At 39.9% G+C, this 17,017-nt stretch overlaps 2 protein-coding genes across 3 annotated transcripts; both read left to right on the top strand.

Annotated features, from left to right (window-relative positions):
* Window positions 1–509: 509 nt before the first annotated feature.
* LOC135595875 (kinesin-like protein KIN-12C) lies at window positions 510–7,067 on the top strand. 2 transcript variants are annotated; one of them, XM_065087330.1, is made up of 16 exons: window positions 510–921; window positions 1,179–1,316; window positions 1,400–1,483; window positions 1,569–1,694; window positions 1,929–1,988; window positions 2,072–2,125; window positions 2,230–2,322; window positions 3,175–3,270; window positions 3,506–3,654; window positions 3,902–4,051; window positions 4,150–4,279; window positions 4,359–5,327; window positions 5,433–5,531; window positions 5,623–5,685; window positions 5,760–6,482; window positions 6,656–7,067. In XM_065087330.1, the coding sequence occupies exons 1-16, from the start codon at window positions 628–630 to the stop codon at window positions 6,893–6,895; spliced, it is 3,468 nt and encodes a 1,155-aa protein (XP_064943402.1). In that variant the 5' UTR covers window positions 510–627; the 3' UTR covers window positions 6,896–7,067. The 2 variants fall into 2 exon arrangements, with proteins under 2 accessions (XP_064943402.1, XP_064943400.1); XM_065087328.1 differs by having other exon boundaries at window positions 510–927.
* A 6,281-nt stretch (window positions 7,068–13,348) lies between these two features.
* Window positions 13,349–16,806, top strand: LOC103968587 (chloroplastic import inner membrane translocase subunit TIM22-2). Its single transcript, XM_009381850.3, has 5 exons — window positions 13,349–13,593; window positions 14,780–14,844; window positions 14,962–15,034; window positions 15,120–15,173; window positions 16,346–16,806. Exons 1-5 carry the CDS (start codon window positions 13,395–13,397, stop codon window positions 16,582–16,584), a joined length of 630 nt encoding a protein of 209 aa, XP_009380125.2. The 5' UTR covers window positions 13,349–13,394; the 3' UTR covers window positions 16,585–16,806.
* Window positions 16,807–17,017: the final 211 nt, after the last annotated feature.

Genomic DNA, 17,017 nt, shown 5'->3' with positions numbered 1-17,017 from the left:
CATCATCCACTTGAAGGTGTAATAATACAAAGGTCCTTGTGCTTCCACATGGCTCTATCCCCATTAAAGCAAGATATTCTCCTCATATTCGAAGGCAAGTTTTGACAATTGAATCAAACGATTTGGAAGCTCCTATTTATATAAAACGACTAAGAAAATTAATTAAGCTTTGCATATTGAGTTTCGATTGTCTGAAAATATCTAAATCATTTTGTAATTATCAAATCGGACTATATGTCATGGGAATAAAAACCAGGCTGTTTTTGTTACACGGAGACCGTTACGTTACAATGGACAAACCGGTTTAGTCTTTCGATACCATTAGACGGTGCGCAGTTCAAAGTTTAAATTCTCAGGCGAATAAAATATGTACTGATTAAGACACAGCCCTCGCTGCAACGGCTCTTTCTTTGCTAGTGGCTTTCCACTTGGCACTCCTTCAGTGGTCGCTTCTCCTTCCATATATGTGTTCCGACGGACCATCAGATCCTTCCCACCCTTCAAATTATTTGAATCGCGTTGAGGCGCTCCCCCTCCCTCGTCTTCCTAATCCTCATATTTCGTCATCGTCATTCCCATTGTTACCATTGTACACCAAAGAAGGCAGAAGGCGGAGCAGATCGAGCAATGGAAGCCTTGCGCATCCAGCCCCCGAAGCCTTCCGCCCGATCGATGCTCTCTCCCCTTTTCCCTCGATCTCCCTCCTCCGCCGCCCGCAAGAAGGCTCCTCCTCTGGTTTCCAGATCCGGGAGGGAGAACGCGAATCCCAACGTCTACAATGACCCTCCGCCCTCGCCTTCTCCTCTTCTTGCTGGCAAGGCGTCGCCTCGCCGGGCCGATGGTGTTCTCCGGAAGGAGCGTCCAAGACTGGTCGATGAGTTGCCCGGAGATGATGTTTCCCCCGATCCCTCTGATCCTTCGGTCAAGGTTTCCGCTTTCTTTAATTACTACCCATTAGATTGTGATCATTTTAATTTCCCTACTGAAGAAGATCCTTCTTTCAAAACCCTAGCTGCAATGTATGTGGTTCCAAGAAATTGTAGATGTTGATTTCCAATTCAGTATGTCATTCCATGTTGTTTTTGGTTGTCAATTTGCCAAAGTGATTAGATGTGGAAAACTAGTGAGAATTATATGGTAAGACTCGAACGTAAACTTCCTGTTTCGGCTTTCTCCAGGTGGTGGTCAGAGTAAGACCAGGGAACGAACAGAAGCGAGCAAATGAAGGCGCCGTTCGCAAGATCTCGTCTGATTCTTTAGTAGTTGGAGGTCGTTCTTTCACTTTCCATTCGGTTCTTGGTCCAGAGTCCACCCAGGTATGAAGCTACTGTCTCACCCCAATGACTCTGGCTGTAATTGGAGAGCTTTCCCTTTCTATGCCCATCCATTTTCTCCTCAGGAAGATGTCTTCAAGACAGTCGGCATACCTTCGGTGAACTATTCTTTGGCAGGCTTCAACACTTCGATACTATCGTATGGACAGGTGCTTGATGCGTAGGAAGTTACTGCTCATGTTGTTCATGATAAAGACTTGTCTGAATCGATTGAATTCCATGTATGATCTACAGACCGGGACTGGGAAAACCTACACGATGTGGGGTCCTGCCGGTGCCATGGTCGATGGCAGTTCTGTTAACGGTGAGCAGGGCATCGCTCCTCGGCTCTTCAGGATGCTGTTCTCCGAGATTCACAGAGTAGGTTCTGTTATTTTCTGCTTGAGTCAGCTATTGAAATGTAATTAACTCTTCCCTGGCACGTTACATTCTTGATTATAAAGATACGAGATCATGAGCCATGATGATTTAGTTGGCCTCAGCAATTTCTTCTGCAAAACTTCGAATTTCTTTCAGAAACTTTTACATGCTGCATGAATACAACAGTTTGTTCTATTTTTCGCTTGCGTATCATTTACTCTTTTCATCACTCAGAAGCAAGAGAGCTCAGAAGAAAAACAAATAAACTTTCAATGTCGATGTTCGTTCCTTGAGGTGAGCTACTAACATCCAAGCATGTTCATTTATAATCTTCCGGCATATGCTCTTTAATTTATTTTGTTGCATTGCTTTCGCAGATATATAATGGTCAGATAAATGACTTGCTTGATCCGACTCAAAGGAATCTTCAGGTACACCACTGGCAGACGCTTGTAAATATTTGGTATCCTGTATTTTGTAGTGTTATGTTAGATATGTTACGCAGCAAATATGAGTCGGTTCTTTTCTCTCTCAGATAAGAGGTGATGCTAGGAATGGTTCCCATGTGGAGAACCTGACTGACGAGTATGTCACCACGGTTGAGGATGTTACCCAACTTTTGGTCAAGGTAACAATACCTTATATCTTTTGTATGATTTGCTTTGCATTTGTCACACAGATATAGCTAGAAAAAATAAGTGCAGCCTCTTCAGTAATTAGGGAGACCAAAAAGGAAACCATTTTTCGATGTGCAAAATTTTCTCAACCTGTCTACTAAGTGTGACTCGAGTTTGATGTTGATTATGATGCCTTCCATCGTATGTTTCTTGAATCTTGAGCCATTACTTTGATGCGTTCATCGTTGCTCTCGCTCTTTTGTGTTGCTCCTTGACGATAGAAAGTGTTTTCTTCTCCAAGCAAGCGTCTTGACACTTCCATTTAAGTATATTCGGTAGTCAAAGATACATGTATGTTCATGCATTGACACACGTTATAGTCTTCTAATTTTGCAACTTTCATTTGTTCATCACCCATATCAATGAATTGGCATGATTTTGACTGGAATTCCAAAAGGAACTTACGTTAAAATCGAGATTTTTTTTCTTTATAATTCTCTCGATTATTTTAATTTTTTTTTTATTAGCATGCAATCCATCACACTGACATGTGGTTTTTTGTCTCTCCAAATTTGAAACTTGATATTTAGTTTTTATTTATGGTTTGAGCTTTACAATCATACAATGTCGACGTGACACAAAAACGAAAACCTTTATCATGCCGGTAGACGTGTAACCTGAATATATTATTCTATATTTGAAATTAAGTAGCATTTTTTTGTAACAATCAGCTGGAGTTTTTTTTGTTCAAATACCCATTGTACTTTGTGTAATTTCATCACACGTTCAATAAATAAATTTGTACTGCATTTTTTTTAATTAATTTATATTGGGTTTCAGCATTTTGCATAATTATGGTGCAGGGGCTTGCAAACAGAAAAGTAGGTGCAACGAGTATAAACTCCAAGAGTTCACGTTCTCATATCATCTTCACTTGCATAGTGGAATCCTGGTGCAAGGTATATTTTGTGATCTTTCTGAAATTCTAAACACATTTTTGGTCGCTTTAGTCTGGACTCTCCTCCCTCCTGCCCTCTCTCTTGGTTTTCTTTGTTGTTCTACATTCGTGATTTTTTTATGAGATATGAAAGTAAATGATTTATTTTTATCTTTTCACAAGAAGAACTATATGGATTTCCCCATCCTCAATGTCATTGTTAACATCATTCCCGTTTGGCCTTTATTTATTTGCAGCTGTCAGCATCAAAGTGTTTTAGCAGTTCAAAGACTAGCAAAATAATCCTTGCTGATCTTGCTGGAGCAGATGATGGCATACTTGATGCTGCTGGCAAACAATGTGTTAGAGAACGGAGGCATATTAAGAAGTCTCTTTCAAAACTTGGGTGAGAAATTGCACCTCACATTATCTATTATGGTTACAGTTAGCGAAACAACAAGAAGATATCAGCTCTTCTATCAACATGCTTTATGCTGTAGCATCTTATTATACTTTATGAATGTGCCATATGCTACCTCATACATTAGTCTATCAAACCGTGTCCAATGCATGTTTACTCCTAGTTTGTTTACTCATAAGATGTAGTCTTGTTTAGATGGACTTCTCTAACATTTTTATCTAAATAAATACAGAAAGTTGGTAAACATCCTTGGAGACGCCGAACATCCTCCAGAAGACCACAAAGTCGCATACATGGGTTCCTGTTCGACTCATCTATTGCAGGAGACACTCGGTGGTAATGCGAAGGTTGCAGTTATATGTGCAATTTCTCCAGATGGCGGGTACTTCATGAGACTAAATCTACAGAAACACCATATTGTACCCTTAAAAAAAACCTATATCATTGTGCAGATGAATCTAAATATTGTATTGAATACAGCGCTCGAGGTGGAACACTGAGTACACTCAGATTTGGAGACCGAGCAAAGCAGATACAAAACAAGGCAGTGGTAAATGAAATAACCGAAGACGACGTTAATGATTTGAGTGATCGAATACGACAGTTGAAGGTCAATTCTTTACATGACTATAACCTTCGAGGTACATTAGTTAGCTGCAGTATCATTATACTTTGTTCCCTGACTGCAGGAGGAGCTTATGAGCGCAAGGCTGGATGAAGGCAAATCTGTTGCGACAGCAGATGGACATTTTAAAGGGCGAAATGGCCGTCAAAGCTTAAATCTTCTAAGAATGAGCCTCAATCGCTCTTTAATTTTACCTCATATTGATCCGGAATCAGATGAAGAAATGGACGTTGATGAAGAAGATGTCAGCAAACTCTGCATTCAATTGGGTAACATGAATTATTCTGCAGAAAACGAGTCAAAAGATAAGTTAGAAAGCAAGGATGCAATGATAATTGCTGATACTGAAGGTCCAAATGCAGACCAAGACAGTCGAACTGACTTAGCTACGGTTGATTCTTGTGGCCACGAAGTTAATTTTAACTCTTCCAAGGAGATTAGGCTTGTGGAAATGCATTCAGAAGTATCTGAAAGAGAAACAGCTAACAACCACAGCGCTACACCACAAGAGGGCGATTCCAAGATCACAAGTACCATTACATGCAAAGATTCTCTAAGAAAATCTGGCCTGTCCATTCCCTGCCAACAAAGGCCGATGCTTCAAGATCCTATTTTATGTTCATCTCCTAAACTCGCAAAGATTTTGGAGAAAACTAGTGTCTCATCCGAGAGTCCTAGGCCTAATTTACATTTAGAATCAGTTAGAAGATCTGACATTATCCGCTCCTCCTTGCAGTCAAGTAAGGCCAGCCCAACTGACTCCTTGGCTGTCAGCCTACACAGAGGCTTGCAGATTATAAATTATCATGAGAGGAACTCAGCCGCAAGAAGCTCTTTTGTAGGTCTCTCTTTTGAACACTTGACGAACATATCAAGCCATTCCAAGGATAAGGTTGATGCCGGTATGCAAACTGTACTCGATGAGGGAACTGCTTCTCCTTTACTCTGTTCAGCTTGCAAGAATGTTGTAGATTTTATCGGATACAAGGAGGCAAGTGAGACATCAGATATGCAGATTGTGCCAGTCAATGAGGCAAGCATTATTATTTTCATGTTGCAGAAAACTATGCTATACTTTTGTTCGAACTTTTTAACTTTTATTTCTGTTTGTGATTAAACATTTGTTCTTGTTAACTAGGATGTAAATGTGCCTTTAGCAAATATCACAAAGAGAGAGAAGGAACTCGAAGCTCTATGTGCAGAGCAGGCAGCAACGATCAAGCATCTGAGTTGCTTGGTATGTCATGTGCGGATACAAGCTTCCGAATACAAGGAATTTTATTTTCGGCAGTAAACTTCTGTTGAATGACTGGTAGATGAAATTGCAGGTTGACAAACAAAAGCAGGAAGAGGTCCAAGCTAAACAGAATGTGCTAGCTGATAACTGCATGGTTCGTCTTCAGTTAGTACTTTCTTGTTATTTTAGATCCCTTAACAAATGATCTAAGGCTAATTAATCTTGCAGATCACTGAAAACCATCTCGAGGGGTCAATGGTGAAGTGCTCGTCGAAAGAAATTGTGGATCACCTGCATCGTGATGATGAGAGGGAAGCATTGCTCATGGAAATTCAAAGCTTAAAAAACCAGCTAAAGTCAGTGAAGGATGTTTCAGAAAATAATTGTCTTCTTGAGCAGATAAGAAATGGTGGAACCTCTTGTTCAGGCATAGGGGTGGAGGAGTTTGAGATGGAAAAGCGGAAGTGGATGGAGTCTGAGAGCAGATGGATCTCTCTCACCGAGGAGTTGAGACTTGACCTCGACAAAAACCGCAGGTTTGCAGAGAAGAAAGAGATTGAACTTAACATGGAAAAGAACTGCACTGCGGAGCTGAACGATGCCCTGCAGCGAGCGATCCTTGGGCATGCTAGAATTGTCGAACACTACGTAGAACTGCAGGAGAAGTATGACGAGTTGCTACTGAAGCACCGGAAAATCATGGAAGGAATTGCAGAAGTGAAGAAGGCAGCTTCAAAGGCAGGAGGCAAGGGTTCTGGGTCTGCTTTTGCTGCAGCTCTTGCAGCAGAGCTGTCAACCCTGAGAATTGACAGGGAGAAAGAGAGGGCCTATCTCAAGGAGCAGAACAGGAGACTAACAATTCAACTCCGTGATACAGCAGAAGCTGTACATGCTGCTGGAGAGCTTCTTGTTCGACTGCGAGAAGCAGAAGAAGCAGCTGCTCTAGCAGAGGTGAGCTCTCTGAATCCTATACTGTGAACGGCATCTCAATTTCTACTAGTATGACCACAAGGAACTTACCAAGCAAGAAGTTTCCTTGGTTTTTGGATATAATTCACTCATTAATTCTTCTTTGGAAATGCTTTGCTGAGAATTGAAACAAATGTCTAATCTTGTTGACACAGGACAAGCATGGGAAAGCCCAGCACGAGGTGGAGAAGATGAGGAAGCAGATGGAGAAGCTGAAGAGAAAGCATGCGATGGAGCTGGTCACCATGAAACACTTCCTTGCCGACAGTCGGTTGCCTGAATCGGCACTGAAGCCGCTCTACCATCACGAGTCCGAGATAGTGGAAGAGGGCAAAGCTACTGCGACTGATGATGATCAATCATGGAGGGCTGCATTCCGGCCTTCGTACCAATAGATCAACGGAAATGGAGGAGTTTAGACTAATCCAAGATGTCTTGGACCGGGGGGGGGGGGGATGATACCATAGGGCTCGAGGGATGAGTTGCTTTTACTTGTTGCCCTTGTAATATTTCTTCAGGAGCGAGGCCACTATTCCCTTTGGCAACATCAACGCATTGTTACCCTCTCGATTTGGTGTGTCCTATTGTAGCCTTCGTTTGATTGATTTGGATATTTGATTCGTGGTTGGTTCAAAACTAGATCAGAATTAGAATGATCCTTTTTTTTTGGTCAATGTTCTTGAATTCCTTGTTGTATTTTTTATCTTCTTGATTACAAAATCAAATAAATAACATATATATTGAAATCATGCGATTATTGTCGGGAATGAGATTTCAAAAAATAAATAAATGTCAGAATTTTATGAAATTGGAATTAGAATGATTTTATAACATGTTTGGTTCATATACTCCGACGATTACAATGACAGATATGTTTGTATGTGTTGCTTGAACCTCAAAATTAAAACTAAAATTGAAGATAATGTTGGATATTTCTAAAAATTTTAAATGGTATTCTTTTTCTTCCTTAATGCCCGTGGAACCCATATTCATCTATTTTTTTTCTTTTTTTCTCCTGTGGATCGGTCTGTGAACAAACTAGTTATAGTATTTTTACACCATGATCATTTTTTTACGCTATGTTATATTGATAATATTAAAAAACACTTTTATGAGATAGTATAAAAATATTTTATATTACGTAATAATATTTTCTTAATATTGTTTAAAAAACTTATAATATATTTTATAAAATATATATAAAAAAATCTCAAATTAGGTGGTTATGAGCTGTCTCCGCCCGCCAAAAAAAAAAAATAGAAAAGATAATTAAATGTTATATCATCATAAAATATTTCATAGAATATCTTGCCCCTTTAAGACCATGTATAAAATTTTATATTCAACACAATTAGATAGGGGCTTATCTTTTTTAACCATTTTGCATTCGCACTCATATACCTTGGGTTACCAACTTGGGTGGCAAAAAGATCGGGTCAAGAAACCTCATCCAACCTTAGTCTTTGTATAGGTGACACCTCGAGAGTTTGGAGTTTCCACCTCAAATGCACTTCAATGCATATGAGTCTGGATTACGTTGAGTTAATTAGGACGCCAACGACTTCTTCTCTCAATATTTTTTATGTTAAAAGGAGGGTCTGATGTCACATAAATGTTTGTCCACTGATCCTCCCAATAAATGCTTAAGCAAGGAGGCTTGCCCCCGACCCATAGTTCTTTCACTCGGGAGAACCACAATCACCATTTTTAAACATGGACGCATCTATCTTGGCATAAACACCAATGCAGTACTAGTGTATATTTAATGACCCAAGCCTCTCACTCTTAAGGATGGCCTGAGTCACCTGCTCATCCTTATCGAGGTGATCTTGAATCTTACCCAATAAGTACAGACGTTAGTGGGAATGATACAGGTCGTTGCTTTATATTTTCTCTAATTAGTCCAATAGGCGATGCCACTAGCTCAATTGCAATCATATGCAATCATATGCTTAATTGCCACCGACACTAGCACCTATCGAGGTTCCTCCACCTGACATGGTATTGACTTCTTAGGAGCACCCAAGACCCATCGAACCATTGGCTGAGAGGGTACTTTGATCCCCGACCATAGAATTTAGTGGACCACACCATTGTACCTTACCTAAATCTGAGATCCAATCGGTCGATTCAATGAAAGATTTCATGTGGATCCAACTAGGTAGATGGATCGATGTTTGGAGGAGAAACGATGAGAGTTCCAATAATCAAAGGGGAAGCCCTAGTCAACCCCACCTTAGGTCGATTGATATTCACTCAGAAAATCCAAGAAAAATCAATTTTAGTAAACTTTCACCTCCCGTCATTGGAGACATTTAATGGCAGTACTGAATTGATAGAGCATATTATAGCTTTTCGTGCCCAAATGTTATTGTATTGTACTTTGGATGTTCTGATGTGTTACACCTTCTCGATCATGAGAATGGTACGCCGCCTGAAGCAACTTTCCATCAGTTCTTTTAATCAACTCACAAGAGAGTTCAAACTTCACTTTATTGGGAATATGCGCTTATGACCATCAATGATAATGCTTCTCGGACTCAGACAAGGAGAGAAGGAAATGCTTGCAGACTTTGCTGCTTGGTTCACCAATAAAATTTGAGGCATGATAGATGCCCATCCGTCTCTTAGAATATAGACCTTCATAATGGGGAGGCCACCAACGATGCTACCATTAACACTTCAAGGGGTCAATCAATATATTATCATTTAGGTAATGGTCTCTGGTAAGCATAAGTCATGCAAGAGGCTAAAGCAAGAGCAACCATAACCCACCCCGACTTTGAGGTCACCGGAGTGAAAGAGGAATGAATGACCCATGCTACCTTGCTCAAGGTCCAAGCTGACCACTCTGAATATATATAGAAATGAAGTTTTTCCATAAATAAAAGAGAATGAGGTCTTGAAAGACCCCCACCCGATAAAGACTCCATTAGCAAAAAGAGACATGTAAAAATATTATCGATTTCATCAGGTTTACGATCATAACACAAAGGATTATCATGACTTGAAAGAACAAATTAAAGAACTCACACATTAAGGACACATAGTGCAGTTCATCCAAAAGCACTAGGAACCCTCACCCTGACCTCAGGGGTTGATGGAGAGACAGATTGACGTTATAATTTTTGAATCAGCCTTGGGAGAAGATAACTCCTCAGGTTATAAAGCTTATGCACGGGCTATTATTGAAAAGTACCCTAGGACAAAGGATGACTTGGAAATAACCTTCGAGGAAGAAACAAAGTTCCTTGACCCGAACCATGATGATACCTTGGTAGTTTCTATTCGGATGATTAATGCTCGGGTGAAGATAGTCATGATTGACATAGGTAGCTCTATCGATATACTCGACTTGATGCCTTCTAGAAACCTAAGCTTTCGATTAATGACCTTACCCCTATGACTTCTTTATTGACAAGGTTTACTAGTGGCTTTATCTCTCTTCTCAAGACCATGAACCTGCACGCCATATTAGGAGATAAGTTTTGCTCCAAAATATTACTGGCTAGATTAATGATGGTAAATATCCTCTCGACGTACAATGCAACAATAGACTGACCCATATTGAATAGACTAAGGGTGATGACAAATCTACTTCACTAGCCCCAAGCACAAGGACCTCCAAAAGTATTGCTATGTAGCTTTACCATCGCCTCATTTTTTTGTCCCTCTTGTAAACCCTCTCATCTTGGTTGTAGTAGTATATTCGAGATCCCTCCCATCTTGGTTGTAGTGGTATATTCGAGATAGAGTTCAGTAGGTCGATTATCTACAATGTCGTGTAGGGCAATAACTTACACTTGTATTGGTCAAACATGAAACTCTCTCTCTCTCTCTCTCTCTCTCTCTCTCTCTTCTTTTTCTCAAGGAAGACTTTAACATTTCATAGGTCCAACATTGACCTCTAAAAATGTCGATGCCTTGAAGGTAGGAGCCTATTCGTTTAGTTCCTTCGTGAGAATCCGCTCCTCCTCGTGTTCCTTATCTCACGCGAAAGTGGGGCACCTTATGACCTTCTTCTTTAACTTGTTAGTTCTAGAAGGACAGTTGAACTGAGTTGAGCTTGATGCCTCGATCGACTGCTCACGAATATTAGTTGAAGGAGTTAAAAAGGCCACTATCATGCCCGAAGAGGAATTAACTCCTTTTTTTCTACAAAGTCCAAAAGTCCATACTTATAGAAAATCAAAATAATGAGGCTACACGTGTTTATTTTTTTAAAAGTACAAAAGAAAGTGAGAAGACGAAGTGTTTAAGTCATACTCTGAGAAGTCAAGTTGAGACCCATGTTGATCAGCCAGTCCTCGTTCATCTTTCGAATAGTTTCCGAAGAAGAGAGTATATCTCTCAAATGAAACACTTGATTTACCTCCTCGTTCGATAAGAATGGAAATGTATTATCTATGGAGCGTGTCGATCATGTAAGATTGAACTATCAACCTTAAGCTGAACATATGAGGAAGAAATGCTCATTCTATATCCCCTTATTGTTATAAGGGGCACCACTAACTCTGAAGCCCTCATGCGCAACCATGTAGTAGTCATTTTCCCCTTGCATAGTTGAAAGCAGACAACAAAAAGTTTACGGTTCAAGATAATATTGATGCGCTAGCATTCTTCGATAAATACTACTAATTAGTGTCACGAGTTGGGTACTATATGTGAGGGCAATATCCTCCACCATTAGAGGCAAAACACTATCCCTAAGTAGAGAAGAAAATGAAGTCTAATCTCTAGAGCATGAGAAGACAAGCAAAATGATCTAAACATAGGGTCGAATGAATGATAATCAAGCTAAGAGATTTGTAAATCAATCATAATCGAGATGGAATACTTGGTCCACAAGTGATCCAAGAGTTGTATACTCACCACTGAGTCTTTATTGTGCATGCTTTTTATGACTCTCTTAAAAAATCTTCAAGTTTACGGATAAAGGATAAGGGGGAGGTTGGGACTTCCTCTGCCCTTGGACTATCCAAGGATGAAGCATCAATCTCCTTGACCATCTAATGACTATAAGATTGGGAGGAGCTTATGCGAGAAATGAAAGATATCTCGACCAATAAAAGCAGAAGAGTAGGATGTTGGAAGATTAAGGTGTTGCTGAGCTGACATACCGAGAAGACGAGGAACCTATGAACTAACTCACGTTGTAAAAAATCAAAGCTAAGTAGAGGTGGCTCCAAGAGGGCCTTTGAGGCTCAAATGGAAGAATGAGCCTCACTCCTCATGGTCAAAGGGGATTTATAAGGAAATAATCTATCTCTATCCTCCTACGATGAACATAAGTGTCCCTTAAAGTTGATTCTGAAGGGACATTAATTGATGATGTGGCACCTCGAAAAGCACAAAAGTGATCGATGTGAGAAAAACCCGACTTGTATAAGAAGATACCCGCTATGGCAAGAGGCACGAGACAAAATATGCTCAAGGCACATGAGTTAAAAAAACCTAATAAATGCCAAAAGAAATCCGTCATAATGGGAAGCACAAAACAAAATGTGCTCAAGGTGCATAAGTTATGAAAAACTGGCCTGCATAAAAAAAAAAAACCCACAATGACAAGAGGCACAAGATAAAATATACTCGAGACATGGAGATCAAAGGTATATAAGTAAGGAAAAACTGATCTACATTAAAAGAAATCCACTACGATAAGAGATACAAGATAAAATATACTCAAGACATGAAGATCAGGAAGCCTAACCCCGTCTCCACCTGAGGCAAGACTGGGAGAGTGACGGATAGGTCGAAAAACCCAACCCATTCCAACCAATGTGCATCCTTGAATGATACAAGGGGTAGGTCAACACTAGATTGCCACTAGCAACGTTGGGGGAGGTGATCTTAGACGAATATGTTGGATGATACGAGAGGCAAAATGGATTAGACATGTCAGGCGAACTTATGATAGATGAACTAAAGTTGTCACCAGGTCAATAATAGATCAAAGAGGTATAAGTTTGACATGCTAGATGAACTAGACATCACATTTCAAACCCCTATGACAACAGCTTTAAAGTATGTCGTTTAGAAGAGGAGGGTAGAGGGGACAAATGATAGAGAGTACACTATGAGCTAATCGTCATTCGACGCGTAATTGCCACATGATGTCCATTTGTTTGCTCACGTGGGCAATGATCCAAGATAGACAATTATAGGTTGTGCATCTCCACTTGTCACTCATATGGATAAGAGGTCAAGGAGAGGCTATTGGAGGTGGTTAGAAATTGCATCCCCATAGAATATTTTATGAAATATTCTATCATGGGACGATCAGATATAAAAGATCATTTTCAACACAATGAGATGGGGTTTACCTTTTTTAACCACTCGTGTTTACACTCATATATCTTGGATCACTGATTTGAGTATCGGAGGGATTAGGTTTAGAAACATCTCCTAACCTCGGTCTTTGTGTAAATGACATGAGCTCAACATTTTACCTTGAAAGCACTTCAAATAATCCCATGTTTATGGGTTCAGACTATGTCGGGTTGATCAGGATGACTTTTTTTTTCGATAAGAAAAAAAATAAAAAAAAATATATTATTTGAGATATTAGAAAAAATATATATTATTTAAAAATTCTGAAAATGAGAAAGGTTTCTCAAAAACAAAATATTATACTGAAATAATGAGATTTTTGAAACCAAATGGATAATACATTCGGCAATGTCGTTCCGAATTTGCACTCGTAAATAAAATTTACGTAAAATTAAGATGGACGCTGTTCTCCGGTCATTTGTTGCACCATTCACAAGAAAGGTACCTGAGTGGGTAATGATTAAACGGGTAATAAAATCTTCGCCTAAAAAGACATCTGCAACGATAAGGCAGAGCCGAGCGCGAGGCGAGGTGACATCGGTTGAAACAGGGGTTCCGGCGAAGATGGCGACTCAAAACCCTCCTGAGCTCGAGACGGATGACTCCGAACAAGAAGAGGGAGAGGGTTATGGCAGCGGTGGAGGCCTAAACCCTGAGATCAAGCCTTCGGGTGCGGGTGTCTCGGGTCAGCCCCTCCTGTGCCTCATCCGATTTGCCAGTGATTCCGCCGCCGGCGCTCTAATGGGATCCGTATTTGGTTACGGTCTGTCCCTCTTCGTCTCTCTTCCTCTTCTCCACCAATTCTTTGTCCCAACTGCTTTATTCATTCGCCTACAGCCTGTACCGTCGAATTCGTGAACGAAGAGATACCAAGAACTTACTGAATCGGCTCGAACTGGAACTTAGTAATATATGCTCAGAGGCAAGCCATGGCTAGATGGATTAGGAGGTCAGGGGGTATACTGCCATCAAGACGGGAGGGCGGGATCTTGGATTCACTCTTAACTTCTAATTTTCGCATTTTATGTTAAGACATTGGATGATTAGACTAGGTTAAGAAGTTTGCATTAACTACTGAAGTATGATTTCATAATGTTAGAGGGCTTAAATGTTAATTAATTTCGATCTTCTTTATATGTCTGGTTTTCATGAGTGAAGAGACAAAGTGGTTTCTGTATTTAGAAAGGAATTTGAAGAATTAAGAGAGCAAAGATCGATACAAGAGGGGTGGCAGCTGAAGATGCCATATCTTGATTCTTGGGCTTCTAATCGGTAGGGTATGCTTTGGGACGTTGAATATCTATTTAGGCTTTAGTTAAGAAGCTTGCATTAAGTGCCGAAGCATGATTTTAAAATGTTAGAGGCCTTAAATCTGAATTAACTTTGATCTTCTTTGTATGTCTAGTTTTGATGAGAGTAGTAGAGGAAAGACTGGAGTAATGAGAACACAAAAACTGATACGAAGAGACAAAGTGGATTCTGTATCTAGAGAGGTATTAGAAGAATTAAGAGAGCAGACATTGATACAAGAGAGGTGGCAGCTGAAGATGCCATGTCTCGATTCTTGGACTTCTAATCAGTAGGACATGCTCTGGGACGATGCATGTCTAGGCATAATCAATGGCACTTGGTAGAAGCTCATGTCAGCCTTGCAAACTGTTGTGTGCCCCATGCCCTGCCGGTCTGCTTGAGACACGGATTCACATTGACCAGGCCCTGCTTCATTGTAATTAGATTGGAGCAAAAACTTGTGGTTTGGGGCATAGTTCAGGTGGTAGATTATGGTCCGATCTTATTCAGCCTGTGTTTTACTGGGCAATTATTTTTAGTGGTGATTGCATCTTCAAGGTTGTTTGTTATGAAATCCTCGAATTTAGATTAATATTTCTGAATTTTTAGCATTGGTAACTCATGAATGGTTATAGCTACTTCGATGGATATTTTTGCAGGATCAGGCCTAATGAAGAAGAAAGGATTTAAAGGTTCTTTTGCAGATGCTGGGTCCTTGGCTAAGGTTTTGCAATTAGTAGTGAAATTTTTTTCTTATCTGGTCATTTGTTTTGTTCTTATACTGATCCTGCTCAGCCACTTTGAATCAGATCTATTTAACTAGTACTCTTTCTTATGCTAGACATTTGCAGTTTTGTCCGGTGTCCACAGTCTTGTTTCCTGTCTCTTAAAGCGTCTCAGAGGAAAGGATGATGGTAAGGCATCAGTGAGAATCAAATTCTTCAGAAACTTTTGATAAGTGAATAATCTTACCTCATTTAAACATTGTGGTGTTTGCAGTTATCAATGCAGGCATTGCAGGGTGTTGTACAGGTTTTGTTTTTAGCTTTCCAGGTAAATTTAGTTTAATCCTAAGATCCATGTCAAATTCTTTGTCCTCTTTTGCATGTGTCATTTGTACTTATTGTCAATCTTAATGGTGCATATGGCACCGATTGAAGGATTAAAATATTCCAAGTAAAATGTTATATCTAAACTGAGGAAGTTAGTTTATGATTTCTCAGAGTTAGGCCAGAAATATATAATGAGATACTGTGTGAATGTAATTTTAATTTGACTGGTGTTCTTGTGGTGTCTCTTCTGAGAATAAAAGACATTTCTGTTAAAATTGTATCTGAGTGTTGAGTTTCAGCACACTTGGTACAGAGGACATGCACATGAGGTTGTATCTCTTAACAACTGTGGTGAAGTGTGGGTCCGCTGGACTTAGAAAGATAACTAGGACTTGTATGCACGGGGTGACGGGTAGCATATGAACTGGGGGTCTGCAGATCCTTGAAAGATAGTTAGGACTTCATGCAGCAGGAGCTTGTGACTTGGGTGTCTGCTGAACCTAGAAAGTTAGCTAGGACTTGCATGCATGAGTAGGACAGGTAGTTTGCTTCAAGGAATAATGAAATGATGTAATCATGCACCGAAAAATTGTGTTGCTTTTCAAGGGATGTCTACATTTAAATATTTAAAGAAAAGCAGCCGTTAAATAGCTCGTATCTGCTGACGTTTCTCTTGGTGAACCAACATTGCAAAGAAAAAAATTAAACAAGCTAGATGGCATTGACCCTGGATGAATATCATAGTTCATCTTAAACCTCTTCTAATTCTTACTTAGCAGGTTTACTTAAAAAGTTGTTGGGACTTTTCTTGGAAAAATTTGAATTGTTATGATGACACTGTTAAGTGTGGTCCTGATGTTCTCTTTTTATCACTGAGTAATATTTCACGGGTGTTGGACCTCTGGTTAAAACAATAATTGTGCTCTTGCTGGGATTATATATCTGCAATCTCTAGAGGTTAGCTGTTGTCCATCCAGTTATGGCCTACAGATGAAGTCTTTAAACATTTAAATGGTCTTAATTTTATACTTTATTTCATTAGTCAACTTGATTCAATGTTATATCCTCTCTCAAAGGAGATTTGTCTCCACTCATCATGAGCGATTTCTTGGTGCCTGATAATGGATAATCTTGCTGAACAGCCTATATGCTTGAACTTGTTCTCAATGCCAGGTCAACCACATGCCCTCCTTCAGAGTTGCCTCACCTTTGGAGCATTTTCATCCATCATCGAAGGATTTTATAGAAAACAAGCTGCATTGGCTCAACCTTACTTGGCTCGTCAAGGTAGTTTCAAAGGTCCAGATGATGTTCTTCCTCCATTCACGCTTCCATTTCCCCATCAGTTATGGGAAGGCTTTTCATCCTTCTGCCAATCCTTACCCAAATCAAAGGGAATAGCTAGCGACTGAGTGCAGACCACCAGCTTAATCCGACTTTTGAATGTATAATTTCTCGAGAAGAAAAAGTCAAACTTTTCAGTTTTGACAAAGTTGATCTTATTTGATCGAGTTACATGGAGATATGAACGGCTTGTTGTAGCTACCTTGATATGTGAAGTTCCCTTTGGCATAGCCATAATCCTGGGCATCTGGTTTCATAATATATTGGAGTATGTGCTAGGTTTCGGATTGTGTGGAAGTGCTGTCAGGTGCTGTGTCTTTGGAATTTGATTGCAGAATGATGAAACTTCTGGGACATTTTAGTAGTCCGGGCATAACCGGATGGTCTTGTTTTGTTGGCTTCAGCTGACTTCTTGCTGGCTTTCTTTGGCCACAGATGGAAAGTGTTCCAAGTCAGTGCAATCTACATCCGATGAGATCCTTTGTCTTTTGGTGAATATTT

The sequence above is a fragment of the Musa acuminata genome, chromosome BXJ1-10, assembly GCF_036884655.1.
Source record: "Musa acuminata AAA Group cultivar baxijiao chromosome BXJ1-10, Cavendish_Baxijiao_AAA, whole genome shotgun sequence".
Classification (NCBI taxonomy): domain Eukaryota; kingdom Viridiplantae; phylum Streptophyta; class Magnoliopsida; order Zingiberales; family Musaceae; genus Musa; species Musa acuminata.
The sequence above is the reverse complement of the archived record's forward strand: the minus strand, read 5'-3'. Positions and strand labels throughout refer to the sequence as shown.